At 40.7% G+C, this 26,876-nt stretch overlaps 5 protein-coding genes and 2 long non-coding RNA genes across 24 annotated transcripts in view; 3 read left to right on the plus strand and 4 right to left on the minus strand.

Annotated features, from left to right (window-relative positions):
• Positions 1-9: 9 nt before the first annotated feature.
• Positions 10-2,726, minus strand: LOC116917773 (lipase member N). The gene is made up of 12 exons (XM_032923373.2): positions 2,337-2,726; positions 2,195-2,256; positions 2,010-2,131; positions 1,405-1,519; positions 1,186-1,348; positions 1,038-1,118; positions 800-958; positions 661-745; positions 496-596; positions 383-427; positions 223-306; positions 10-164 (listed from the first exon to the last, which is right to left on the minus strand). The coding sequence occupies exons 1-12, from the start codon at positions 2,427-2,429 to the stop codon at positions 105-107; spliced, it is 1,170 nt and encodes a 389-aa protein (XP_032779264.2). The 5' UTR covers positions 2,430-2,726; the 3' UTR covers positions 10-104.
• Positions 2,727-6,074: 3,348 nt separating this feature from the next.
• Positions 6,075-9,238, plus strand: LOC116915375. 5 transcript variants are annotated; one of them, XM_045168669.1, is made up of 4 exons: positions 6,075-6,296; positions 6,482-6,519; positions 6,615-8,039; positions 8,096-9,238. In XM_045168669.1, the coding sequence occupies exons 3-4, from the start codon at positions 6,620-6,622 to the stop codon at positions 8,890-8,892; spliced, it is 2,217 nt and encodes a 738-aa protein (XP_045024604.1). In that variant the 5' UTR covers positions 6,075-6,296; positions 6,482-6,519; positions 6,615-6,619; the 3' UTR covers positions 8,893-9,238. The 5 variants fall into 5 exon arrangements, with proteins under 5 accessions (XP_045024604.1, XP_045024603.1, XP_032776373.2 ...); XM_045168668.1 differs by having other exon boundaries at positions 6,075-6,292; XM_032920482.2 differs by having other exon boundaries at positions 6,075-6,519.
• Positions 9,239-9,398: 160 nt separating this feature from the next.
• On the plus strand, positions 9,399-14,516 carry LOC116915382 (F-box only protein 21). 9 transcript variants are annotated; one of them, XR_006642812.1, is made up of 15 exons: positions 9,400-9,689; positions 9,751-9,990; positions 10,071-10,479; positions 10,559-10,713; positions 10,804-11,137; positions 11,205-11,285; positions 11,356-11,617; positions 11,711-11,807; positions 12,281-12,350; positions 12,432-12,498; positions 12,556-12,616; positions 12,691-12,739; positions 12,885-12,948; positions 13,060-13,157; positions 13,233-14,516. XR_006642812.1 is itself a non-coding variant. In XM_032920492.2 (8 exons), the coding sequence occupies exons 1-8, from the start codon at positions 9,529-9,531 to the stop codon at positions 11,878-11,880; spliced, it is 1,812 nt and encodes a 603-aa protein (XP_032776383.2). In that variant the 5' UTR covers positions 9,399-9,528; the 3' UTR covers positions 11,881-12,014. The 9 variants fall into 9 exon arrangements, 2 of the variants coding, with proteins under 2 accessions (XP_032776383.2, XP_032776384.2); XR_006642813.1 differs by having other exon boundaries at positions 12,432-12,493; XR_006642810.1 differs by having other exon boundaries at positions 12,432-12,616.
• A 980-nt stretch (positions 14,517-15,496) lies between these two features.
• LOC116915560 lies at positions 15,497-17,341 on the plus strand. 5 transcript variants are annotated; one of them, XR_004390108.2, is made up of 6 exons: positions 15,512-15,657; positions 15,744-15,927; positions 16,008-16,211; positions 16,272-16,349; positions 16,444-16,731; positions 16,795-17,341. XR_004390108.2 is itself a non-coding variant. In XM_045169372.1 (5 exons), exons 3-5 carry the CDS (start codon positions 16,243-16,245, stop codon positions 16,907-16,909), a joined length of 510 nt encoding a protein of 169 aa, XP_045025307.1. In that variant the 5' UTR covers positions 15,497-15,657; positions 15,744-15,927; positions 16,039-16,242; the 3' UTR covers positions 16,910-17,341. The 5 variants fall into 5 exon arrangements, 4 of the variants coding, with proteins under 4 accessions (XP_045025307.1, XP_045025308.1, XP_045025309.1 ...); XM_045169372.1 differs by having other exon boundaries at positions 15,497-15,657; positions 16,039-16,349; XM_045169373.1 differs by having other exon boundaries at positions 15,497-15,657; positions 15,744-15,923; positions 16,008-16,349.
• Positions 17,342-17,598: 257 nt separating this feature from the next.
• LOC116915546 lies at positions 17,599-18,340 on the minus strand. The gene is made up of 3 exons (XR_004390055.2): positions 18,093-18,340; positions 17,918-18,028; positions 17,599-17,855 (listed from the first exon to the last, which is right to left on the minus strand). It is a non-coding gene; the product is annotated as an uncharacterized LOC116915546 (long non-coding RNA).
• A 1,955-nt stretch (positions 18,341-20,295) lies between these two features.
• LOC116915573 lies at positions 20,296-21,569 on the minus strand. 2 transcript variants are annotated; one of them, XR_004390140.2, is made up of 5 exons: positions 21,190-21,569; positions 20,993-21,129; positions 20,841-20,932; positions 20,671-20,780; positions 20,296-20,606 (listed from the first exon to the last, which is right to left on the minus strand). It is a non-coding gene; the product is annotated as an uncharacterized LOC116915573 (long non-coding RNA). The 2 variants fall into 2 exon arrangements; XR_006643269.1 differs by having other exon boundaries at positions 21,454-21,552.
• A 633-nt stretch (positions 21,570-22,202) lies between these two features.
• Positions 22,203-26,876, minus strand: part of LOC116915328 — a 30,280-nt gene continuing 25,606 nt past the window's right edge. The window contains exons 20-25 of the mRNA XM_032920407.2: positions 26,353-26,842; positions 25,627-26,251; positions 24,168-25,535; positions 23,822-24,088; positions 23,426-23,737; positions 22,203-23,346 (exon numbers count right to left, since the gene is read on the minus strand). Coding sequence (XP_032776298.2) covers positions 23,008-23,346; positions 23,426-23,737; positions 23,822-24,088; positions 24,168-25,535; positions 25,627-26,251; positions 26,353-26,842 — 3,401 coding nt within the window. The 3' untranslated portion in view covers positions 22,203-23,007. The remainder of the gene's footprint in view (positions 23,347-23,425; positions 23,738-23,821; positions 24,089-24,167; positions 25,536-25,626; positions 26,252-26,352; positions 26,843-26,876) is intronic.

A 26,876-nucleotide genomic window follows, 5' to 3' on the forward strand; every position in this document is an offset into this window, starting at 1 on the left:
CAGAAGAAAAATGATCAAACTCTTTTATTAATAAATATGAATATTTCAATAAGATTAAGGTTTCACAAAGGCAAACTATTGATCAGTTGATGAGCTGTTTTGGCTTAAGAGGATGACAAAAGGTCCAAGACTTTGTCATAAAGCCTCTCTTTGACATCTGTCCCCTGTTTGAAAATCAAAATAATAAATACAGCAAAGAAAAGACGTTGCCAAATTACCGACCCATATGAAATCCAAATGATTGTATTCATTGAAACGAGTAGATCCCTTCAGGTTTCTTAGCTTGGTCAGCAGCCAATCGACATCCTAAACAATCAATTCACACACACCAAACGTCTTATCATTAGCAGTCCATCATAAACGTGAAAATGGTTATGGAAACCTTTGCTGTAACGATTCTGTCAACTGCTCCTGAAAAGACATAAATCTGGTCCCATAAAGAAAATTACAGTGGATGAGATCGGGGCGTAATCCAAATGTACTTAAACTAATTACCGGAGCTGTGATTTTTGTCAAATCGTATTCAAATGGTTTCGTCGAACCGTACTTTTGAAGATTACCTTCCGTGCCGTAATCATAAGCCTGGAAAGTCTCACCTGGGCATATAGGAAACCTAGGTAATAATCCTATTACAATTATACTGGGTACCTCTGATTTTACCTGCATTATAATTTTGAGCGAATTGAGCTATGACGGCGACGGAAGTTCCAGTCATAAAGTTTGCGTTCATCAATGGGATCAAAGCCTAAATGATTGGCTTTTAAATTGATTTCCTTTACAGAATGTCTATGAAACATACGGGATCGAGGTTTTTGCGATTGGGTCCACAAACTAAAATGAACACTTCTCTGCAGAATCGCGCTTGGCTATAAGTTTGTTCGCATGCGATATCAAACAAACGATCTCCGGCAACCTCGCTGTCTAAGAAAACACGAGTGCGAAGCAATCTAAGGAAATTCTAGAGAATTCAAACATTAACATGTAAAACGTGAAAATTGATCTCAAATGTTCTAGTTGACAATTGCGAAATGACATACCTCGATAGGATCGGTGAATGGAGTCAAAGCCCGAAAGATGGCGTTAAAATTAGCAAACGACGATAGCGGTGACAGAGCAATCTAGCAATTCAACGAAACCGTTAATATATACTATTAACACTAAGACAGGCTAAATATGATCTCTTACCATCAGTTCAATTTTGGCATTGAGATCTGGATGCTTGATCATGGCGATGAAGAACACTCCGCACCCTAGCGAATGTCCTACGTAGGACAATTTGGATTGGCCCGTTGTCTTCAAAATATAGTTGATTACAGAAGGAATGTCGTAATTTCCTATTTGGTCCCAGCTAAAGAGTCACAACGTGATTCAATTATGAGGCCGATTAAAAGTAATAAAAATTACCTAAATTTCCAGTACTCGTCAGAATTTGGGTCGAGGGTAGCATGTTTTCTTGAATACTTGTTGCCTCGGAAATTGCCCAGCCACACGTCGTACGACTGTTCTGCCAGCAGTATTGCTAGGGATACAAAACAAATTGTAAATTCATGTCATTCTGAACATCGCTATTGGGAGGTGGTAACGAAAGAGGTGAAAAAAATTGAGGTGAAACTGATACGCAGCACATGCTTTCGAATTGATGCCTAATTCGTCGTAACAACTATGCTAGGAACGGTTTTGGTGGTGGGAAAACATTTGTAAAAGCGGGAGCAACTGTGCGTTTACTGTGTTGCTAACACAGAGGCACAATACCTCTACCTTCGTTTGGCATTGGCCTTTTCCGGTCTCTTTTTAAACTCCCGTTTTTCCCCCACAGACTGTGACCAAGCAAAAACTGGGCCAACACATTAAACGGTGTGCTCAAAAAAAAAAGCGCGAAATGTTGCATTCGATTAGATGATTGAATGAATGAGACCTAGAGTCCTGCCTATCGTTTTTCAGGTCCTACGCAATAACTAGAAATACCATAAAACCTATTCGGATGCCAATGTTTGGATTAACTTAATTACCAAGTGAACGACTGGAAGGATTGACCAACCACGTGCCGGATGACTGCAATACGCCGTGCTGCAAAAATACCACTTTCTTGGCAGTACCCTTGGGTGGAATTCGATGAATTTCCAGAATATATCTACATGAAAATTCAATTTCAGTTCTCAATTAAATAGTAAAACACAATAATTCAAATCATTACCCGTCGTCTGTAGTTACATGGTGAGTCTCGGATGTATATCCACGGTTGGCGATGACTTGCGGCTGCATGAAACAGAATAATAATAATAATTTTAAAAAATTGGTTACAGAACATCGACGAGTTCTGACGAAAAATTAATTACTGTCGTATATTTCGACTCAATATTCTGAGGAAGTCTATCAAACAACCTAACACGCTGTTCTTCCGCTTTTCTTCGCCAACTTTTCAACAACATGTTGGCATTGAACACATCCCGAAAGCGTCCAACTGAACTGTAACTGACGTCACTTAAGAAAGATGGTCACTAAGGCAAGCCAGCAAAAAGTAAGTCGATTCAAAACCATGCCGTCCAGTTTCCTTCACAATCACGTCACACTTTTTCTATGCGATACGTCGCCCATAAAAACAAAGAATGAATCAAGGGGAAAAAAGGCTGGTGATACGGAAATCAAGTCAACTCTATCCGCCCTAACAGGCACAACCTGCACAGGCTAAAATAGAAATCGGGACTGAACATGGTGAGAGCTTGGCATCAAGCCTTTAAGGCTCTTCTTTTTAAATCCAACTATTCTATGGGACACATCAAGAAGCTAGCGCCTCTAGGGAATGCACAATGATTTTTAGCTTACAATAGTGTACAGGTACTGCGCACATTAGTATAAATGGCCTATTACGAGAAGAAAAAGCCGCTGTTATTTAATAGATTGTGACGCAACAGGTGCGAAAGTCCCGCTACTAGCCCAGTGGATTCTTCTGATTACATCTGATATGGGAAATGACTTGCGATTTTTCAGTAAATGCCTTCAAAACAAACAACTGAATTTATTCACGCACGAATACTTGATGTGTAAAAAGTCTATGCAACGGCATTTAGCTAAAACTATGATGAAGTAAAATAAAACCGATGGCGTAAACAAGACATTCGGAAGTTAAGGTTGTGAATTGTATATAATAAATTATCATTACTTAGTGGGGTGGGTGTTAGCGGGTAATAAGTTAACCTACAAAGCCATCAGACTGGTAGAACATGGCAAAAGACGCTACTTTACTGCGATGTAGTACAAAACTTTGCGGGCAAGCTAAAGAATACGAAAAACCACAAAATCCCGACATTCTTCTTCCGGTGCCATTGACAATCGGCCTCATTGGTCGATTTGCAGATAAGAAAAGAAATCGCCTTTCGTTTTGTTCATTTTTTTTTTTTTTTCAGTGGTATTATTGCAGTGGTATTATTGTCAACTCAACACAAACGGCAGAAGAAAGCCCAACATTTCTTCTTTTTATTGGTAATCCAATGTCATTTTGACATCGAATGTAAAAGGAGTAAATTTGTACGTATCTCTTATTAGACGCATCCGTACCAACCTGCGGATGGAAGACGAATGGTTTGTAAATCAAAGCGCAGCGAGAATTCGTTTGGAGGCATGCCAACACAATAAGGAAGCTACACGGTCAGGAAATGTGTCCCCGGTCGAGGTCGTCGATAGATTCTCTAACCTACTGGTCTTTTTCTTGAAGCGAAAAATGTAAGAAGCAGAAAAAACAACACAATTCCCACGCATTTTGAATTCTTGAAGACGAAAAGTCGTTGCGATTACCTCAGCAAACACGTGAATTATCGCAACTCGTTCGGTTACCGCAAGTTTTTTTGTTTTTTTCAAGGAATTTTGACGACAGCTACTTGGATAAAAATGCAACGACTGAAACAGCTGTATCAGTTTGGGTTAGTCGACCAAAGACGTATAATATACGTATATGGCCACCGTTTGGTTTTGGTCCAGTCTAGAATAGCATCCTAATTCAGCAAGATCCCGTTAGAATACTTATCGACTGTTTTTTTTTTTCTTTTCTGAAATACTTTACGCGATGCGTGAGATGTTTACTGTAATAGAATTCAATTGTTTTTGTTTATTTTACTATGACTTCCTGCTACTAGAACATAACAAGTTGCTCAGCACTCACGTGTACCTGCAAGTTCCTTGGGTGCATCGTCAGCATGACTTGCACAAATAATAAAGGTTGTGAGACGTCTACTACGCTCTGAAAACACAAGCTGCATATTGCCTACGGCTTTCACCACGGAAACCATACTGTAAAAACCTTTTTTCTTTTACGTGCTTGGAAGGCAACGACAAAGGGAAGGCCAAAACTACGCATGACTTTTACAAGTTCCAAACAAACATAAACTAAGGTTTAATTCTCCTTTTGGCAACAAAGAGAAAAAGGGCTCGATCAGCATGACGCGACATTCACAGATTATGAACTAAATAAATGCATTTAAGTTGCCGGCCGCTCGTATTTCGGCTAATAAAATGAATTTCGCCCTAAGCTGATTTCATATTAATATTTGATACATTTGTAAATTTCTCTAAGCTCAGCTTTCTGAAAGCTGAATGATTGCTAAGCTATTTCCCAGTTGTCTATAACTAAGACTAAGATGTACTTGAATTCACACGTTTTAATATCTGGGCAAAGGTAGATGCAATTAATATTTAAAAAATAAAAACTAACCTCGATCCAAACGCTAATAAGCTGCCTAGTCCTTTACGAGACAGGCACGCCTGGCCACATTGTGATCGAAGAGCCAGTCACAGTTTCGTTCAGAAAACCATCCGGATGAATGATGAATTGCCTAAACCGTTTTCAAAGACGTGAAATTAATTGCCAGAAAAACACTAGATATATCTGCATTTCAATTGCAAATGTCGAGAATACTAACAGCAGAATACAAAGGAAGTATGATTCTCTTTACCCAAAAGAATGATAAATGCCTTGATACAAATTAGAAAATTCTTCTTGATGGAGAATCAATGAGGAATCTAATCCAGTTGTCTTTCAACAGAAGGTGGCAATTAAAAACAATCAGTCTGCCTCTTCTTGTTAAAGATCTTACATAAAACATGAAAGTGACAAAATTCTTATCAGTCCTTTCAGATCTCACAATGCATTATAACAAACAAACAGTAAGTCTTACAAGGACCAAATTGGGTGCAACTAGTCTGACCATGCTTCACGTTTAGAGAAAATATAGTTACCAGTGGTCTCTTTTGCACAGTTTAACAACATTCAATTCATTCTTCCATTGGATTTGTTTTGTAGCTGTGTACTTCTTTGCTTCAACATGGTTGGACAACTTTCATTCCTGGCACTAAAGTCAATTATGTGAAAGCAATGAAAATCACACAGATAAGAATTTAACATTTAACAAGAAAACATATTACCTTCCCATTTGCAGTGGCATACAGTTTATTTTCATAGAATCTTCTTCAACTAACTCCAAATGTGGTCTTAATATTTAATCTTTACATTCTATTCCCAAGGTCCTTAAATCTACTAAGAACACGTGGCGAATAAAAAACCTTGGATAACTAACTTCTTTAGTCAGATACTTTTCGAGCTCTTCGTTTCGTAGCGTTTCGAGGGAGTTTAATAAAACGAAAGGTAACGAGGGGTTTCCTGAAACAAAATAACGATGCCGATGACTCAAAACTGCCAAGTGCCAACTCAACTAAGAATTTTCCCGCTCTTTACAGGATGTGCTACTGGTGCTCATGTTTCGCGCCTTCGCCACGCCAGAGAACAATGTTAGCTTCACCAGAGTCATAGACCCCATCATAGACCTCATCTGTCGACAAATGAGTTTCTGCGTGGAGTGAAACAACACACCCGCAAGAGGCGCTCCCTCCGAACGGAAAACCACCCTTTCGCCCCGACCCAAAACCCCCGTTTTTTTTTAAACATTAATCCCCGCAAGAGGGTACCCCTTTTCTGAGAAGGAAAATATCCATGGTGGAGGAACCAGGGGTCTATGACTCTGATTATTGGGAAAGTTAGTTGTAATGTCGCTAGATGGAGAATGGAGTTAGCGATTTTAGGACTTCTTTTCAGCCGTTTCCAGCAAACACCGTCTGGGTCTAATGACGAGCACATGTTGGAAGAACATGTGGATCTTTAAGGATACGTTTGTGAATTTGGAATTAAGGGGGTTGTATTACTGTTCTAATTGTAATACTTGTTTCACTACGTAATTACTGTGCAAGATTACTCCATCTCTCCAGTAGTGTTTTCGGTTAATCAATCTACGTTATTTGGCAAATCGTAAGTAAGTTTCAGACACCTCGTGGAACGAGCTCAGCTCTAACTTTCAACAACTTCCAAGAAATTGAAAATTCAGTCTTCTTTAGATATACCACCTTATAAGTTAGCTGGTTACTTACCCCAAGGAACCTGTCCATACATGTGTTTGTTTGAATAACTTTTTGTTTTAATTTCTCCTTTTTTCAACAGTCCTCGTTAGACAGCACCACAAAGTCCCCAAAATATAGGTTTGCTAAGCTCTTTCATTTTTCCTTGTGTACTCTTAATCTATAGTTAAGCAACTTAATTGTTAACCTGAGCAATTTGTTGACATTTTGTCTAGGAAAAATGCGTGTGACCAACGGTTCTGCTGACCAACGAGAGCTGTTTAAGCCCGATGACGATATACATACGTCAATGCGCCTTTTGTCTGGTGCTTTAAACGAACATATTCAAAAACATCGTTCATCTGAAGGTGTTCATAAGACAAAGTTTCTGTTCCATCAACTTGTGGATTTTATGCTGGCCAGCTGGTCGACGTTTTTCGTACCGGGAAAGTCGTCAAAATACAAGAAAATCTTCCAGCGAGCTCTTGGGATTCAACCCCAGCTGGCACAACTTGATGAAGAATCTTTCGACATTGATCGTCATCAACATGACTTGGAATGTCTAGCTAGGATGGCCTCTTCCATTAAGCGTGAAGATATCGTACAAGAAATTCGCATGCTACTACCTCATCAACCTCCAATACCAAATGCTACGGCGATTAATTTGAGCAGGAAAGAAGGCTGGGTCAAATTGGAAGAAGAAGGAAAGCATCACTATGAAATGAAAGAATGGAAATTAGCTCTGGTTCTATTTAGTCAAGCAATTGGTTTAAATTCGGAAGAAGGAATTCTTTACTCTTGTCGAGCCATGTGTGAACTTCATTTGTCAAAATTTCAGTTGGCCGTAGAAGATGCTCAAGACGCGGTTGAACTCGATCCGAAGTGCGCCGAATACAGACGCCTTCTGTCGGAGGCATCTTCAGGATCTCTGCCATGTCAGCCGATAAAATCAAAGCTGATCGATTTCTACCAAGTGGGTCGTAACTATTTTTACGGTGATAATGGATTTGTTGAAGATCACGTGGAAGCGGAGAAAAACCTCAAAATGGCTGCCGCAACTTTTCATGTAAAACCCAGTTTGCTGCTTGCAAAACTGTTGCTGAAAAATGAGAGATCTTGTGAAGCATTTCCTTTTCTCCAGCGTGCAGCTGAAAAAGGTGTGGTTGAAGCTCAGTACCTATTCGGTCGCCTATTGATATATGGAGATGGATGCCCTCGACATGAGCCAGCAGCCAAAAAGTGGTTCTTTAAGGCCCATGCTCAAGGTTTTGTACCGAAAAGTATCAAGAACGTGAGATGGGTTGATGAGATTGTAAAACATGCTGAATCTTTGGTGCGTTTTGAGTCGGACAACAATATCGATAGCAAAGGAATCAGCCTTGCTAAAAGACTTTCACGATTCACATCCCATACCAGCTTTGAGTTTGATGGATTTGATGAACTTCTTAAATCCGCCATCCAATTTAATACTAGCCATCCGACGAAAGAAACAATCTTGATGAAGCCGGCCATTGAAGTGTGGATGCCAATGATGATGAAAAGAGCTCAAAATCGTTCATTTAAAGCCCAATCTTTTTTTCTTGCTCATGGACTTATCATGGAAGCACAAAAATTGCTGCTTAGGAATCAGACTGTGCAATCACTGAAAATGCTGCGAGAAGGTAAATGATATTACTCCTATATTTTACCCTACTCATTTTAGATTGATAATTTACAGCTCGCAGACAATGGGATTATCCCATCATCGATACCTCAATGTTTGTAGATGCAGCTGAAGAGATGCTGAAGAATAATCAAGCCAATGCGGAAGCCTACCATGTGTTAATCTGCTCAGACAGAAGTTCATCCATTGAAAACAAACTTTGGTTGGCCATTCAGTGTGTCAAGCTTGATCCATCTGTTCCTGATTTCCATCACTCCTTAGCCCGTGTATATGGCGATATGGGAGACTACCGAAGAGCTGTACGTTCCATTGATGTAGCCCTGAAGATACTTGCGCATTCAGACTGGTTGTACGATCGTGCACATCTCCTTCGATTGAGCAAGGTTAAACCGGATTTAGAAGTCGTCAGTGCCTTTGAGAAATACGTTTCTTGTAGTCCCCCTGATGCTGCTCACGTTCCCGATGCTTATTATTGTATAGCTCTAGCTCATTACGCAATGTCTCGTTTGAAAGAATTCACCGTCGCTTTGAAAAAAGGTAAAAAAGCGGAGAGTTCCGAAATTCGTTTACCGTGTTTTCGGGCTTTCAAGAAGAATGATTATGTTACTAAACAAATTCCTAAACATAATGTGAAGCCAAATTCACGAACGAATGGTAAGAAAACTGAAAAGATCTTTGAAATTCTGTGTGTTGTTTGTTCCAAGGGAAATCCTTTGCTATTTTGTCCGTTTTGTCATAACTGGACATGTGGAAAGGATGAGCAAAATATGACGGCTGGGATGCACGACTGTCAGGCCAGTCACATTGCCTATCACAAATCAGTCGCCTCTGCCAGCACCGGAAATTTTTAGAATTCTACGTGTTCTAATGATTGTTTACCTTTCTTTTATGTACTGCGTTTGAATTTCTTCTTTGAGCCATTTCATGTTTGCAAAACTTGGTCTTTTGTGTGGATGTTGCAAACGTTCTTGACGTTTAAATCTCAGGGCTGTTGCTGCTGCGTATTCATTATTTTTAGCTCCTTGAATAATGGAATTATTTTTGAGACTGCTTTCAAACCATTTTAGTTGCTCGTTCAAGTGTTAATAGCAGCATCATTAACTGTGCCAAGCTTTGGCAATTACCAATTCTTTATATTTCCTGTAGTTTTTATAACACAGTTAAACTTGTTGTCCAAATAGAGATAAATGGTTTGGACAATGTTTGTTTTTATTAGTTTCCAGATAGCAGGATGTTTATTCAATCTTAGATATTCCAAAATTGAACATATTTTACTTATTTTTTCACCAAAGATAGCAATAAATTAGTTAACTTTTATTTTATAATATTTGATGATGAACTACCAATTAACGATTGCCAGTTTAATGAAATTTAAATTGCGTTCACAGTCTGGCAACGTAAAGCACTTCCGCAAAACGGACAAATTCGAAACCCCGAGACTCAGTTAGACGCTCGAGTGCCATGCCATACTTTATCTTCATTCTAAAATGAGTCTAAATCAGTTACCCGAAGAAGTGTTATTACGCCACATACTTTCATTTTCAGAAATTACTATTTTTGATTTGCAGAGTTTGATGTTTTCCTGCCATACTTTATATCGTATTATTCGGAATTCGAACGAATTGTGGAGACTAAAGTTCAGTACAAGGTGATTCATCTCAGCCTACAATGTAACTCTTCCTTTAAAATGCATGTCCTACTTTTTATAGATGGCCTCAAATTCCAATTCAACACCAAGAAAGAAATGAAAGGATTTGGTATGAAAGAGTAGCTCTTGCAATAATGGCAGTTAAAGAAGTTCACAACACTCTGCAAGAAATCTCCTTTCAGTGCTACCCTTTAAACCAGAGTCCTTTGAGTGCAGCTGATAAGTTGATTATGGGTCATTTGGGTCAACCTCCCATTCCTGAATGTGTGCAACATGAACTTGAGCTTATGGCTAGTACCACGTGAGTGTCTTTTGTTGTTGTTGTCACCATTACCGTTAAAGTATTATTATTTAAACAAGTATTATTTGATAATCAATTAGAAATGAAAATTTGACTACACAGTACTATGCTAGGGATCTTCTAACCAAAGTAAAAAGCCGTCTGATAGAACGTAAATTACAAGATTTGATGGCACAACCAGAATCTCAGAAATCCCTGATAGACGGTGCTGTACTCATTTCCCAGTGGTTTGAGATGGGCAAGCTTAAACAAACCAACCTAGGTGACATTAGACAAGTTATTGAAGACCTCACCGAAAGAGTAAGGAAACTTACCAATTCTACGGTGTATAGTGCAGAATGTTTATTTCCAACCGCCAAAGCATGTGATTCATTTGAAAAAGCCAAAGAAATTCTCGACTTGATTCATCTGGTTATGTTTCGTGATATAGGCTTTGAACCATGTCATATCTACTGGTTGTCTCTTGATCATTATTGTTCTATCACAGAGGTAGGCTACAGTATGTTTGGTTTATTTCTTCCTACAATCATTGGAATGGTTGTATTATTTCTTGTATTTTTCATTCTAGGTGCTTGAAACAAAGCGTGGCTGTCAAATGCTTTTAACAATAGTCTTCCATGAAGTTGCCAGGGAACTTGGTATTCCATTACAAATTGTAATCTATAGAGAATGTTCACTCAGTGGAGAAAGGGACCTACTTCTAAGATGGAGCAAAGATCCAGGGTAGTAAATTTCTTTCTTTGAAGTCAATTGCATTTGGCCTGACGAAAAAACAATGAAGATTAATCTGTTTTGTCGCTTTTGTCTGTAAAGGGAAGTGGATGCCGAAAGAATTTACTACGTTGATGTTTGTGCTAAGACGTATGATTCATTAAAGCAGTGCCATTGTTATCCAGCCGCCATGGGTCAACCAGCTTCTTCAGCCCAGAAAGTGTTCCATCAAATGATGAGCACGATAATAGAACAATTACGGTTTCATTGGGGATCGTTTTTAAATTTCACTGGCTTAGGAAGAGACAACGATTTTCGACTCCTCATTCGACTTGCCATTATTATTTCACCCCGAGAAAAGGATTTAGTCCTGGAATATGCAAACCTCTGCTTAGCTTTAAGCCTTCAGCTGGAAGACGCAATTCAACTCCTTCTGGTATGAACACTTGTGTAATTAACTAAAAATTAAACTCTATTCATTAATTTTATGGTTTTAAAATCAGTCTGTAGGGCTTCAGGCTCATCAGATGATGAAGAAGTGCGTGGAAAAGCTGTGTAGACATCAAATATTAATCATTGCGGCGGTAAAAATCTATATTATCTTGAAATAGTTTTTGCAAGATGTTTAATCGAACTCTATTTTAATTGTGTCAGAAATTTGTTTGTTACCGGCCTCTAACAGTAAAATATGCAGTCGGCCTCGTCATGGAATATAAATCAATGCCCGAATTCTACTTCAACCACAGCCAACCTTGTGTCATTGTTTCGTGGAGCGCCAAATTTCAGAAATCCGATCAATGGAAGACTGTTCATAGGAAAAGGAAGCCGAAGGGCGTTAAACAGCAAGATCAGGCATTCTACCACATTTTGGTAAAAAATGCCCCCAGTGGTTTTATCGGATTAAACGTTGCTGAAGGTAAATTGTTCTCATCACACGGCTCTGGATTCTATTATTGAAGCAGTCGTAATGGTTCCGTCAGCGTTACCTTTTTCTGTCATTTACTTTTAGAAACTTTAGAGCTTCCTCGTGATATCGGTCTTGCTCATGAACAGCTGGGATCTGATTTCGGAGGCAACGGATACTTTGAACGATTCGACGGCCGCAGGTACGTCCCCAGCGCGGAACTGAGAGAAAGATTTCCTGAAGATGACAAAGTTGCTTTAGCTTTAACTGCGTAAACGTTGACCTCTTCTAGTCACATTGACCAAATTTTTACATTTTGAAAGGTTTCAAGAGTTCGTTTTGTTTAGGGATTCAAATTTGAAAACGCTTTTTGCAAAATTTATTTAATTGTTAATCTTAAATTCGAAAATTTATCCTATTTCGTTAAGTTATTTTTAGAGCGGTATAACAACCGAATAAATTCATAAGAAATCAGAGAAAAAGTTTCTTAGAGTCGTTAGATTATTAACCCGACTGAAGTTTCCATCAGGAGGAGAAAGTCAACGTAAATGTTTTTGGTCTAACTGGTTGCCATTCTGGTACATCGCTGGTAATGGTCCACATTTAGATTTTTTTTCTTTCTTTCCTTTCCATGGTTTTCGTCATCCACAATTGCATTCAAACTGGCCAACCAAGCTGTTGCAATCGGCTATGCAACTAATGGAATAATGGAGAGGAAGTGGTTCGCAAAAGAAAATGCGAAGGGGTATGTTAATTTAAAACTTGATTAAGAGCTACATTTAATAGCGAAAAAATTGCGTAACTTTCTTTTCTTTTTTATCGTCAGCATTGATGGGCCCTTGACAGTCGTGGAACAAGCTAAGACAAATTTTGGAGCTGCAATGAACAGTGCAGTATATCGTTCATAATATCGACTGACGGCTGTATTGTTATGTACCAGTTCTATTCAGGTGACTGTCTCCTTTAGCCACTCGCTAACTTCTTCGACCCCAAGAGAAGAACCTGATCTCTGTAAGGTTTTTTTCTGCCATTTGAATAACGTTACATTCGACTAACTCGTGATTTTTGTTCGTTTAATCGACTAGAGCCATTGATAACGTTCAATCTAAGGTGTAGCTTATCATCTTCATTATGGTAGGGTTCAAGGTGAACTGTCTGCATCTCTTTTCGACGATGTATTCAGAAGACCGTGGTAGCAATGAATTGCCGTGGCAATGATTAAACTATCCAGACACGGCAAGTTTGATTTAAAAAATGTTAATTCCCCGTTTGTCACTAGATTTTGAGCACTTGCTTCTACTTAACACCGTCACGGTGCTGCTTAGTCATTTTCATTCAAAGCGGTATGTCATTAAATACCGTTAATTCCTGTTAAACTAAATTCTAACACATTTTGTATGTTTAAACTGGGATGAACATAGTTGATAATAGACTAAACAATTTTGTTTTCATAGTTTTGATGGAATTCCACCATAAACTTGATTAACAAATGAGAAAACCGGAGATGAAGATGATTCGTTCGTTCGTGTAGATGCTTTTTGGAAGATATGAGGTCAGTTGTTATATGCATAATACATTTTGGACTCTAAATTTTAAATTCAAAGCGAAAATGAATGCTTCAATTAAGAAACTTCCAGGAACAAAGAACCAATTCCCTTACGTGAAACCAGTCGTCGACTGTTGGAGAACGGCCAGATCAGTTCCACCACCTTTGGCCAACCTCAGCTCTATCCCAAGCCAGAACGGCCCGGCAGCTCATTCCGCCCAGCATTTCACAACCCCAGAATTGGCGAAGAATAGATTTAGATCTCGAGGTTTTGGCTCCACTTCAATTACTCCGGTGATTCCCAAAGACAAAATCACCCGGCCATTACTGAAAAAACAAGAGAAAAGTCGACCAGATTGGAATGCGTCGCCAAAAGTAAAAGAGGAAAAGCCAATCGTAACCAAGACCACAATGAGCGGAACGAAACCAACTGACATGGAAAATGCGAAGCTGGTTCCGTTCAAAGCCAGACCCGTTCCTCGCAGCCATTATGACAAGCCTTTTCGACCAGTCTTGCCCAGTAAGAAAGACAAGAAAGGACAACAAAACGCTGTTTCCCAATTGGCAAATCGCATGTGGCACGCCGTGGTGGATCCAATTTTCCCTCCAAAGGAAGTGGACGATGAAAAACGGGTTAACGACGAAGCAACTGCTCAGGATCCGGAAGACAAAGAAACAGGCAGCGAGGCTCCACACAGCACAAAACATTCTACGTCGGAAGCAGAAACTGACAAAGTCTTACCGACGGAAGATGCAGTTGAGCCACTAGCCAATCCTGGACTTGTCAGCCGTATGTGGCACTCGATAGTCGACCCGATTTTGAATACGGGGACAAAGGAATCAGTGGAGGTAGAGAGCAATTCAAAGGGTTTGTCGGAAAACGAGGAAATACCGGAAGAAGATGGTGATGGAGCCGCTGGATCTCGAGCGATGATAAAGGGACATCACAGGAGGCCATATTCTGACAGTTATCTATTGAACAACCGGTCAGTTGAAATTGCGGAAGAAGAGGAATCTGCCCGTCCTGGATCATTCCAAAGTGTTGCGGAGGAAGGTGAAAAACAATCAGAAATGGATGTAGAACCATCCGACGAACACCATCAGAAGAAACAGGCGGATCATAATCAAACTGAAGTAGCAGATTCGTTTGATGCCCAAACCACCAAGACTCGTAAAGAGAAGCGTCGCTTTGAAAGCAAAAATTCCCCACGAAAATTTACGGGAAACGACGAGTAATTTTTGCCACCGATTTTTTTGTCTAACTCAGCAGAAATGTGGGTTTTACTTTGATCCAGTGCAGATTTTGTTCTGATGTTTGCAGGTATGCAAATACATTTGATTCAATTAAAAAAAAAAAAAACATTTTAAATTCTTTTAATTTCTCTTATTATCATTTCCCGAGGTTTTTTCCGAAGGATGGTAGAAAATGGGATGCTCAAATCTAAGTAGGTACGATGACAGTTTTCTTCTAATTCATTTGGACGCTATAGCAAACATTTGCTACGACAGATAGCGCAAGTGGTAATAGGGATTCGACACAGGTTTCTGGAGCGTTCGTGAATGTTTTAAACGTTTGTCGGTGGTCATGCGGTCTCTCTCGAGCAGTTTTTATAGTGTAGCTGACATAGCGACAGAGTGAACGAACTTTAAAATTGGTTTAAAATACATGATTTCGATTCAGAATTGAATGAAAATAATGGAAATCAAGTTTATTTTTCCACTGGTCTTCTAGGTTTTGAAGAAAACGTAAAAAAGTAAAAATTAAATTGGTACGCTAACAACACTTTATTTTCGTTAATTTAAAAAACTGTTGGTTGAAGGAGAAAACTGATAGCTTAATCGAAACCAGCGTTTAATTTTTATTATTCCGGGTGATTTTTGGCGAATTACAAGATATATCGTTTTTTGCAGTTTTTGACAAAAGTGGAAAGGCTATACCCTTCCCAATTTTTCGTTTTTGGCCAAATTTCAAATTTAGCTTAAAATACATGATTTCGTTTCAGAATTGAATGAAAATCACGAAAATCAAGTTTATTTTGTTCCACAACATTTGTGTCCACTTATGTCAAAATATGCAAAAAAAGACATTTCTTGGAATTAACAAAATTCATACGGCACACTTAAAATTGAACGCTGATTTCGATTACGCTATTGGTTTTCTCGTTAAACCAGCTATTTTATCAATAAATTAAAGCAAGGTGTTGTTAGCGAAAAGGACCTCACTAATTAAGCCACTGTAAAACCAAACTCGAAGACTACCTTTTGAAAAAAAAAAAATAAATAAAAAGTCGGGCTTATCTTTGTCGGACTCGAAATTTCGATTGGAATTCTATTAATCTAATTTGAACTCTATAACCAAGGAACATCTAGTGGTTGAAAATCCGACTACTTGAAAAATTTAGTCATCGTTAATTGCCATGTGATATGGAAGTGAGTGCGTTTACATACGTTTGTTACGTCCCCTAAATTTTGTATTTCAAAGAATACTTTTAGCAAAAAATTAACAGTACGTAATTTTCAATTGAGTGAATCCATTGTTCTGTATGTATTGGGTGGCAAACATTCACATTGATTTTTTCCCTTCATAAACAGTTGACCTTGTCATCTGAGAAAGTTAGCAACCAGATGATTTTGGGCAAGCTATGACTGCCACTCGTCATCATCCTATTATCCAGTGAGAGGATTCACATTCGGTTTGCCACTGTGTACTAGGCATAGTACTTTCATTGCTATCAAGATCATGACCCTAAACACACAAGGGATGCTGACACTGTAGGTAGGTGTACTATAACACAATTTCGTAAAACTAGAAAACAATCTCCTAAGTCTGACACTGTTTATTTGGTCGCTCTACAGTTTACCATTATTTTTCATCCGTTGATTGCAGCATAGTCATATGTGTTGGGAAACATCCACGTTTCCATCATCAAACAGTCAAATATTCCATAACCAAACGTCATCAAACATCTACCAATCCATCACGTTTCCAGAAGCCGGGTCCTCACCATTACTAAGCCAGCTATAAACCTGCATAGGCTTTGAGACTATATCTACCAATTGGTATTTTAAGTTTCCGTGTTGTGGAGCATTGATGTTCTGTAACATAAAATCCTGTGATAGGACTGCAAATATTAATCTTCCATCTGTGAAACACTGCTGTTCTGAAAATTTCTGCAGTTTCGCCCCAGGATCACATGCGTAAGTTAAGCTGTGTTTTTCATCGTTATTTCGGAAAAATTTTATTTTCCACCTAAGAATGCTTATTTTTTCTTTCCTCATTTCATCTGTTTAGAACTATATTTCTTGATCTTCCGGCTGTTTTTGTCTTCACCTCATCGCTGTCTTCTTTGACGTCTTTGCCTCATCGCCGTCTTCATCTACGCTGTCGCCTTCGCCTCATCGCCGTCTTCATCTACGCTGTCGCCTTCGCCTCATCGCCGTCTTCATCTACGCTGTCGCCTTCGCCTCATCGCCGTCTTCATCAACGCTGTCGCCTTCGCATCATCGCCGTCTTCATCTACGCTGTTGCCTTCGCCTCATCGCAGTCTTCGTCCCATTGCCATCTACGATCCATGTATCCGTAAGTTCTATTCTATATTGCATCGTGAAATTTTAAAATACCAATATCTTTGTGGTTTAATAGAAAAAATCCATGGCCTAGTAACGCGGAAAAGAGGACCGAAAAGAGTGCTTCTCAGCAGACAGCCTACGGCGATGGAGAGAGGTCACCATGGAACGTCGCTTTGGTATTGTTTTGATTTGCATTGTAGTGTGTAAGTTAACCCGTTGGCTGCCACCCCGTTTGCGTCCCATTTTTTTTTTAGCTTGTAGGGACTGGGCGCTGTTCTGCCCCTGGTCTATGCCATGGGGGGAACAGTCGCCGCGCCTAAAGGCTTTCTGCCTTTAGGCGCCGTAGGCAATGCACCAGTAGGGACTTCTCTTTGTCGGTGCGGTGATAGATTCCTGGGGTGTGCATTCCCGGAATGGTTTCTATCACCGTGCCAGCCCGGACTTGTCTTCGGACAAGTCCCACCTTTTTCGCGATCCTTCTGACGTGATGCGTAGCAACTGTAGTTTAAGCAACCTACGGGTTGCATGGCCTGGCAGCCAACGGGTTAACTTAGTATAAGTGTATGTATATTTGTGTATGTGTTAACATGTATTTTAATTTGTATGATGTGTTATGTAAAATAGTGGTGGAATTGTTGGGCGGAGGCGGGACAATAAAAATATTTATTCTAAAATTTTCTTGTTTTGTATTTCACTTTACAATATATAATGTTTTCTGAAAGTAAAAACTTCTAATTTGATAACTTATTCTACCTACTTGTTCCACTAAATCTCCAACTGTCAATCAAGAATGCAAGTAAACATCTCTTTACAATCCAACGAACACATTTAGTTACAGCATTTTTTTTCTGAAAACAAAAACTAATATATCTTCAAGTCAAAGTTGGCAATTCTTGTATATTCAAGTTTTTCAATGACTTTCACAATGTAATTAACTTGACTGATCAGTAAGAAGTGTAAAGAATAAGACCATCTTGAACTTCTCTTTTTTCTTGCATGTTAGCTTATAATTCACTAAAGCAAGAATGATATTGGAATTATTTTATTACATTGAAAACAAAACATTGATGGCATTCCTTTCTGTCAAAGAATGATTCTGCGGCCACCACAGCATATCAGGTACATCCAAAAGACCTGAAAGTACAATTACAAAATTTAAACTGTTAACGATAAATTGCAACATCACTTAATCTCACCTGCAAAAACATTTTAAAGAACTACTTTCTTTATGTAGCACTTTTGGTACCAAGATGGGTGTATTTGCCTAACGGAGATGAAAAACATGCTGGTGAAGTCAAACCATGCTCCTAATTTAAGTAATTTAGAATGTGTGGTACAATTATTCTATGACAGACATTTTTGCCATAATACCTTTCACAACTTAGCATGGGTTTCATTCTCAAGATCCAGGTCAAACACACGAAATCGACGGTGAAATTTTAAGAAGGGAGACGTTAATTTGAGCTACCATCCTCAGGTCCGACGCCATGCAAAATGGAACAGCTGACAGCACAGCTGACATTATCATGAAAATGATTCGTTATTTCTCTCCTAGATTTCTTGAAAATATGCAGTAGGGGTTAAGCCACCACCCACTTTGAAACCAAACTTGAAACCCTCCCACCTCTCCAAAAGCGAAGTAAGCCCGACATTTTTGTAAAAAACTAGGCCTAGAATTTTGACTTGGAATTCGACGAAAACTTAATTTGCTCTTTTAAAAAATTAATCGCTGTTTCACGAATAGAATATTACTTTTCCCACACATTAGGAAGTTTTTGAATAAAACGAAATCAAAGTGGTTTTATCGCAACCACTTTGACTAACTACACTAAATTTTTGAAATTTTCGATTGAATTTTGAATCCAAATCATGCAAGTTTATAGCAACATTTTTTCTAGAAAAAGAAAAGGAAAAGTTGGACTTATTTTGTCGGGCTTATTTTTTAACCGGATTTTCTACTAGATGGCGATGCCAGTGACAGTACTTATCGAAACAATGGGCAAAATTGAGTTTGTCAAGAGTTCGTCTGCTTTGGAAATAGTTAATCTGCTTCAGGAGACGCGTTGACGTAATCACGTAAGTCAGAATTATTAAAAGAAAATTGGTTTTTACAATTTAAATGGCAGTAAAGAAGCAAAATAAGTGTTTTTTCTACCGATTTGACAAGGGACAAGTCAAGTGTTTAACCATACTGATCTTCTGATTCCTCATTCTACAGGCCTTGCTTTTATTGTCCAATGTTTAACAATGTTGGTAGTGAAACAAAACTTTTTTGTGGGTTTATGAGAAACCAAGATCCCTTTCCAAAATGGAAAGAGACTTTAATGATGCATGATGAAAAGGACTACTAAACACATGAAGTTCTCATTTGATTGATTATAGTTTTTTTAAGCCTTGCTACATGTTTCCCATATGTATATTGATAATTGTAGGGAATTGAAAGAGATTGCTCTCATAAAATGTTTTGAACCTTTTCCTTGTAAAAACTCTTCATCAGGCTCTTGTAGTTATATCGTAGTTATCTAACTTATGACAACCAATTGCAGCACTGTTGTGGTTGACTGCAGGGGTATTTGTAGTCTGTGAAAAGATCAATACAAGCATTATGAAACAACAAATAGCAAACCTGTGTATTCTTGAATTTAAGTTTAGGCATGTTTATTGAATATAGTCAAATTAGTAGTTAAGTCACAGTTGTTAAGTTTGATTCCAATGTATAGCCTTGCTATTTTGTAATATCTACCATGCTCATGTGTAGTTTAGCTTAGTAAAATGGCAGCTCTGAACATGCCACTCAAACTGTCAAACAGTCTGCAAAGTTAAAAATATTTCATTTACATTGAAAATTTCCATTTAACAATATAATTCTAAGTGTACATAATATAAACTATGTAAACTTACACCTAAATGTAACCACACCTTAAATGACAAAGCGAAACAGAGAAGTTAATAATGTGACTCATGGCTCAATGGTTGAGCTTCGGCCAGGCATGCTGTAAAGTAAAGGTTCGATTCCTTACATAGTCAAACTGAAATGAAATGTAAATTATTCAGATAAACTAAACTCAATAAAACACTTTCAAACAGTGTATACGTTAATAATACAAGTCAACAGAAAGTTAACACAGAAATTAAAATCAGTTGACTTAGTTAGTCAAGGGTAAACATGTTAATGCACATGCATAAATGAAATTTCTATAAATCACGCAAAACTGTTGAACCAATGAGAATCAGTTGCCACAATGAACTCGGTGAATGAGAAACCTGTAAACCCACATCATAGACGAAATTTCAAGGAAAAACTTTTGAAAAGTTTGTTTTACAATTTTGTATTGATGTATAACCTTTAGTATCAACCAAGGTAGGGGGAGACACTACCTCAGTTGATTCACCGGGGAGATTACCCAGTGGGTGGCTAAGAGAAGCCGGAAGAAGAGCGAAGGTTTCGGACAAGCTTTTACGTGAGCGATTAACCGTTAATTCGGATTTGTGGGTAGCCTCTTCGCCCTCAAATGATCTCATAGAACTTGAGGACCCCCACGTCCCCTTTCCGGACAGCGCACTCACAACCTTTGCTGCTGATCACAGTAGGGGCATGACCCCCTACGGGCTTATCATAAGTCAAGGGGAAACGGGGCCACAGAAAAGAAGGGAGCCCAGATATACACTTTAATTTATAAAAATTTTAAACTTTTATCTTCGGGACGAAACAGCAAACAGTGGTGACGAGAAACTACTTTCTTAAAAATGCCACATCTCCATCCACGTAAATTTTCTGAATGAAGACCTTTCACAGATTCAACAACTGGTCCCAAAAAGACTTGCCAGTTCTTCATCATGTACACTCTTGGGTTTGGTGATGTGGTAAGTTTGGTACAATCCAGACTATGGGAGAAAACGGGATAGCAGCCCTCGGGTTAACTAGTACACAACAACAAAAAAGCAATACCACAACAATCACGGCGTTCTACGATAATGTAAGCCAGCGAACATGGATTTTTTTCGGGTCCTTAATCCGGGATGCCGCCGGTGCCCTCTATCAGTTTAGATGGACGCTACCTAAACCACGAATAGATAAATTACATTACTAACGTAATTGATAATGCGATACTAGCATACCTAGCTTAATAATTCCATAAGCGAGCCCAGACTGCACGATTGATTTCAGATGGAAAATTTGCAAAAGAAACAAAGATGAACATTTTGCTATTCTGCAATAGGAAATTACATTTTCAAATTCAGAACACCCCTTAGTTTTAGAACCATAATACCATGACCAGATGATGGCATTAGAATCCATGCATGTTGGTTGGCTAAAGGAGTGAGGTGACGAAGACCACAGCATAGCCTACATTGCACCACAGACAGGAAACAGATGAAGGCATTTGAAGATGAAGGTCCCATAGTTCTATGGTAAGAAATAGTATCACTATGATGAAATAAAAGAAATATAGGCTATTAATGATACCAAAATGAGACACTCTAGTCATCCGCACAAATGACAGTTTGAGATTTCTTTATATTAATCTAAAACATGAGACTATGAGGTAATAAACAATATAGAATTGGATGTAGATGTCCAAGTCAAAAGAATGTTGATGATTGTTGACTTTTCTTCAGTATCAGTGCCCATTGAGCTTTTAATTTCACCACCTTCGTATGAACTAGAGAATGATGCCAAATTCTCTGGTACAGTGGCTTCTACAGCTGATGACAAAGGAAACTGTGTTACCTCAAAAGGTAACATGCATGAAGTGTTATCCTTTCAATGCACAGTTGCACACACAATGACGGAATACTAAACAAGTTAAAAGACGTTATAGAATAAATAAAGTTAAGAATCACAGGTGACGCACCTTTTTCTCCTTCTAAACTATCAGCAGCCATGATGGCGGAACAGCAACGCCATCTAGTTGGTAAAAATTATTGCAACGAAAGAGTGTTGGGCAATTGCACTACTGCAGTGGCAGTGTTGAGTGTTGACGCGCCAGTAACGCCTTGCCCTTTCCTTGATCACATTTATTAAAAAAACAACCTGCTTGATGAGAAAACAAATATTTTTCGCGCATTCAGCGTTAAATTTTTATCATAATTATGAGTTATTCAAATACACTTTACTAACCCGACTTTTTCTTTAAAAAAAAATAGTAGGGCTTAAAATTTTGATTTAGAAGTTGATGAAACCTAACTTGCTATAACCTAAATCGAACGCTGATTTCGAACAAAATATTTGTTTTTCTTTAAATTACGTAAATTTTCAAATAAAATGGAATCAAAGTGCTTTTACCGCGATCAGTTTGAATTTGATCTGCCTAATTAGATTGTCACCAGATGGCGATGCAGTAGAGAATAGGGGTTGTCCATAATAAAGTAACTGAAATGGCGCTTTTCTCAATTCTCAAGAAAAGCAAAAACAAAACAAAAACGCTGCAATAACAAGGTAAATTTTTATGAATAGAAAATGGATTTAGCCTAAACCCGTTGGCTAGCAAACCGATTTTATTACTATAGAAACTCACTGAGAGATTTACATAGTAAGATACGATAGCGACATTTGAATCAGCTTATTATTTTGGACGTTCTTGTCAATAAGTTTTACAGCTTGCAGACATAACACAATTGTTCATGTCAAAATGACGACAAAAGGGGGTCATTGGGCCAGTCAAAGATTGGGGAAGAATTATGAACAATATCGGATTGTACAGTTTTAACTGATTTGGATATGTTTGCTCAGGTTGCTAGAAGAAGGAAACCCAATCCAGTTACGGCCTTGGATTTCCTCCCACGGGTTCCGTGATTGACGCTGAAGGGAAATCACGGAATCACCTGGCAAATAAGATGGGGGAGGGGGAAAAAAATGTTCTCTTCAAATGTTTCGCGCAATAGAAATCGACGAAAATCAAGAAAACATTTGGTGCACGAATCAGCAATATCAAAGTCCATCGACGAAAGAAATATGTACAGGACCAAGAAAAGAGGTCAATTAGACAAATGGACTAGAATCACCAACTTATTAGAAACGTGTGTTTTTTTTTATTTTTAAATGATAAAAGCAACTGGAACAAACATTCGAACTAACAAAGATGGTGTGTTGTGGATGTAGACAGTATCAAAAAAGGGAGCGCTACATTCCACGGGCAAGTCAATAGGACTCGATGGATGTAAAGAGACTTTGTTCCTATGATTAAGACTGGTGAATTGGCGACGATGTTTATACACAAGGAGGGGCGGCGTGAGATCTAATTAAAAAGTTGTATTGTGTTAGTTACTTGATTGTGGTCGTCTTTCATCGCCAGAGACGGAACGTTCGCAGCGACATTTTCTTCAATTTGGCCACGGTGGAGCGCAATTCCCAATCCACTTGGTTGCCTCCTGCTCCGCCATTGTCGGCTTCGGCGTCTGTGTCGTCGGCATTCCATTCACCTTCGGAATACGCCGTTCGTTGAGGTGAAAATTGTTCCAGGCTGCTGAGCGTGTCCCGCGAAGACGGACTTTTCATTTGATGGACATTGCTGCTGCTGCTGGTCGGTTGAACTGCGTCGCGTGCTAAACTCGAATCCGATCGAATCCGCTCACGAGATCTGCCACTGTGGCCCAATCCCGGGTCGCTGTACATCTCCTTCACCTGTGAAAAATGCAAAAAAAAAAACTAACGTTTGTTTCGCTCCTTGGACGACACAGGTAGCAGAGACTGAGAGACGTACCTGCAGTTTCGAGTTTTTCGTGCTCTGCTGCAATCGTCTGGTGAACAGAGACGCTCGCAGCATTGCACCCGTTTTGTTCCTGTTCATATCGGGCGTCGTTGGACCAACTTTGTCGTTCCAGTCAACGTTTCCGTTGCGCGCCCTTATCCTGCCTCTTTCAACAGCAACAAACCGACCCAATGTGGTCCATCTGGCCTGAACTTGGTGCACGTTGTCATCGTCGCGAAGGACACGACGATGCCGGCCCAAAGACGGGCCCAAGTCGCGTTCTTCCACCAGGACGTAACGCTCCAGTTCGTGCGGTTTTCTCGCCTAATTCAATTTCATTTGAAGATTTAAAAAAAAAGCACACCACCATCGGCCGACATGAGGAAGGAAACCGAACAGGTTTTGTACCTTGAGCAGCGCCTGCAGGAGAATGTCTTTGGCTGTGTCCGTCACACGGCCCTTGAGAATGGCGTAAGGAATCTCGGGCGAGACATTGTGAACGCAGACGAGAAACGTTTCTTCTTCCTCTTCTTCCTCCTCCTCGGCTAGTCCGACGTCGTCGTCATCCTCGTCTTCGTCGTTGTCGTCTTCATCACCAGAGTCTTCGTCCTCTAAACGGCCGCGTTCTTTCAATTCCACTTTGCACGATTCCGGACGGACGGCCACTTTACTGATCTGTTTTCGGAAATTGACGAAACAATTAGGACGAAAGCCTTAACTTTGTGCTGGGCCAAAGCCCAATTTTAAATTATACCTTGCGGGATTTCATTTTCTGGTTGGAATTGAGGATGGACGAAAGCCACGCCCTGGAACTGGGATCGTCGCCGATGCGGCGTAGAATGAAACGGCCCTCACCTCGCCATTTGGCCTGCGCTTCCAGCGGTCGCTCTTGGGCATCCAAAATCCTTTGTAAAGGCGGAAGGAGTTTGTCCGATGCTTCCCATCCGCGATTGACTTCTTCCAGCAGGAGATAGTCGTGCAATTGAAGGGGGACGGAGGCTCCACTGGCCGTCGGCGGAAGCTTACTCAGCGCTTTGCGTATGACCGTTTCGGACGTGCAATCTTGCGTCACTTTGAGGATCACGTAGGGCTCCTCCTCGTTCCGGCTGGGAGCCGTGGCCTGCGCTCCTGCACCGCCCACGTTCTGGACACCGTAAATGATGAGGAAGAACATCCGCCGTTTGACGGCTCCTCCTCCTCCTCCCCCGTCCGGATTCTCCTCCTGACTGGGACTGGTGAGCGCTGTGGGGCTTCGGTCTTCATCAGCAGCGGACGAGTCCAGCTCGTTGCCCGGGATAAGCGGCACATTCAACGATGGAAGGGTCGGTTTGGCACTTGCATGAACGACGTCGTATCCTTCCTCTTCGAACTTGGTGTGGATGAAGAGCGAAGAGAGCGGCAACGGCTGGTTCTGCGTGTTGTTCAGGCGGACGTGCCGATAGCCCGGCCTCAGGTAATTGACGGGTATGACTCTCTGGGCCGTAACGTGATTGGAGGCCACGTCGGTCACGGTCAGCCGAAGGAAGGCCAAATCACGAAAGAGGACGGTGAATTCAAATTTGTCGTGAAAAACGGGATTGATTCCGTTGCGTTGGACCATTTTGGATTTGTGTTTGACGCAATCGGCCGGAATGCCAACAATCTCGACATCCAACAGCGGACTGCCAGCCGACGGATTGGCTGGGCAAACGTACTGGCCCGATATGAGCGTCAGTTTCACGTGGAGGACGTGAAGGCCGTCGAACTCTTTGCCCCACGGGTTGAAGCGTCGGTACATGACGTGAGTGCGGTCCCGCATCAGGGCCGGCTTCAGGACATAGCCACAGCGGCCCATTTGTTCGAAAAGGGCCGTGTTCAGGTGAAGGGCAGCGTCTTCCGTTTGGTAGTTGAGCGCCACCATTTGGATGCCAAACGACCAGAAGAGAACCGGATTGAAATTGGACGAATCGATCCGCATTCCGGCGGGGTACGTCCTCAACAATTGCGTTTCCGTGTGGTACAGAATCGACGTGGCCTGTTTGCGACATAATTTCTTGGCCGTCGTTTCGTTGATGGAACAACATTCAAAAACCGGATGGCGACACTTGCGCGACAAGTTGGACGTTTGCGGAGACGCCCCTAACTGAATCGATTCATTAAGAAGAAAAAACAGAAAAGAAGAAAACGTTGGAAAAAACCCCAAAAAAGTGAAAAAGTGAAAAGATAATGTTTACCTTGAGCGGACCGCTAACTTGGCGGATAGCGACGGAAGTCGAAGGCAAACAGCGCAGACCTCTGAATTTAGTGGCCTGGCAATAGTTGACTAAATCGGACAGCTCCTTGGCAATTTGACTGCCGCCGACGTTGGCCGATTTCTTGCTGTTCACTTTGGAACCGCCGCTTTGGCCACTGTCATTCAATAAATCTTCTTCCAGGCTGCCCGGACTGCACGTGCTTCCGCCATTAGCTGCTGCTGCTGCTGGTCCTCCTCGCGGGAGATGGACTTGATCGGCTTCGGGAACTCCGCCTTGCGAAAGCGATTTGCGCAGCGGAACCGATGCCGGCCGCCTCCTTCTCTTCTCCGTGTCGGAGCTGGCCCGATGCGTCGGCGTGTGAGTGTTGTTCCAATTGGCTAATTGAGGAGTGCCAGGTGCGGACGCTTCAGACGATCCGCCGTAACTGCTGCTTCCGGCAGCAGCGACGGCCGTTCCGAAATGATCGCCGGCTGTTTGCGTTCGAGTTGGGTAATCCATCTGATCTCCGTCGTCGTCTTCGTTGTTGTCGCTGACGTCGCCACTCAACGAGCCGGCCCCGCTAACTGTGGACGAGGCTACGCTTCCAGCTCTTGCTGGACAAGGTCTGCAATAGGATTTTTTATTTTTTTGGGAAGAAAAGAAAACAAAACAAATTGAACTGGCAGAGCAAAATAATGGAGAAGAGTGTGGGCCGATTTGTTCTACCTGGCTTCGGTTACCGTCCTGGGCCGTCCTGGAAGAACTTTGTTTTGCCCGTTGACGACGTTGACGACGTTGACCGTGGACGGAAGACTGGCCACCATTGGCGGGATTTCCGTGTGCCATTTCTTGTTCTTCAAGACGATCCGATAGCGGAGCTGACTGGGACTGGGCAGCCGAGGCTCGTCGGAGAAATCCGAATCAAAGAGGAAACGCGACACTAAACGATCTCCAAAGACGTACTGGAAAATCTGAGCCATTTTGGCTTGTTGCTGGACCGAGCAGTGATTCTCCACCGACAGGATGACCGGGTAAGGCGACGTGACGAATGCCGAGCGATGGATGGCCTCCACTACCGACCGGAAGGGGATCTTAGTTGTCAACGTGTGCCCGTGGTAGATCATGGGCTGTCCATCGTCGCCATCCCAGCAGTCCAGCTCGACGCAACGACAGCCCGTCAACAACACCTGGCTGTACAACTCGACTGACGATTCACCTGCAACAGGTGAATCGGAGGATTTGATTAACCG

Source organism: Daphnia magna, linkage group LG2, assembly GCF_020631705.1.
Source record: "Daphnia magna isolate NIES linkage group LG2, ASM2063170v1.1, whole genome shotgun sequence".
Classification (NCBI taxonomy): Eukaryota; Metazoa; Arthropoda; class Branchiopoda; order Diplostraca; family Daphniidae; genus Daphnia; species Daphnia magna.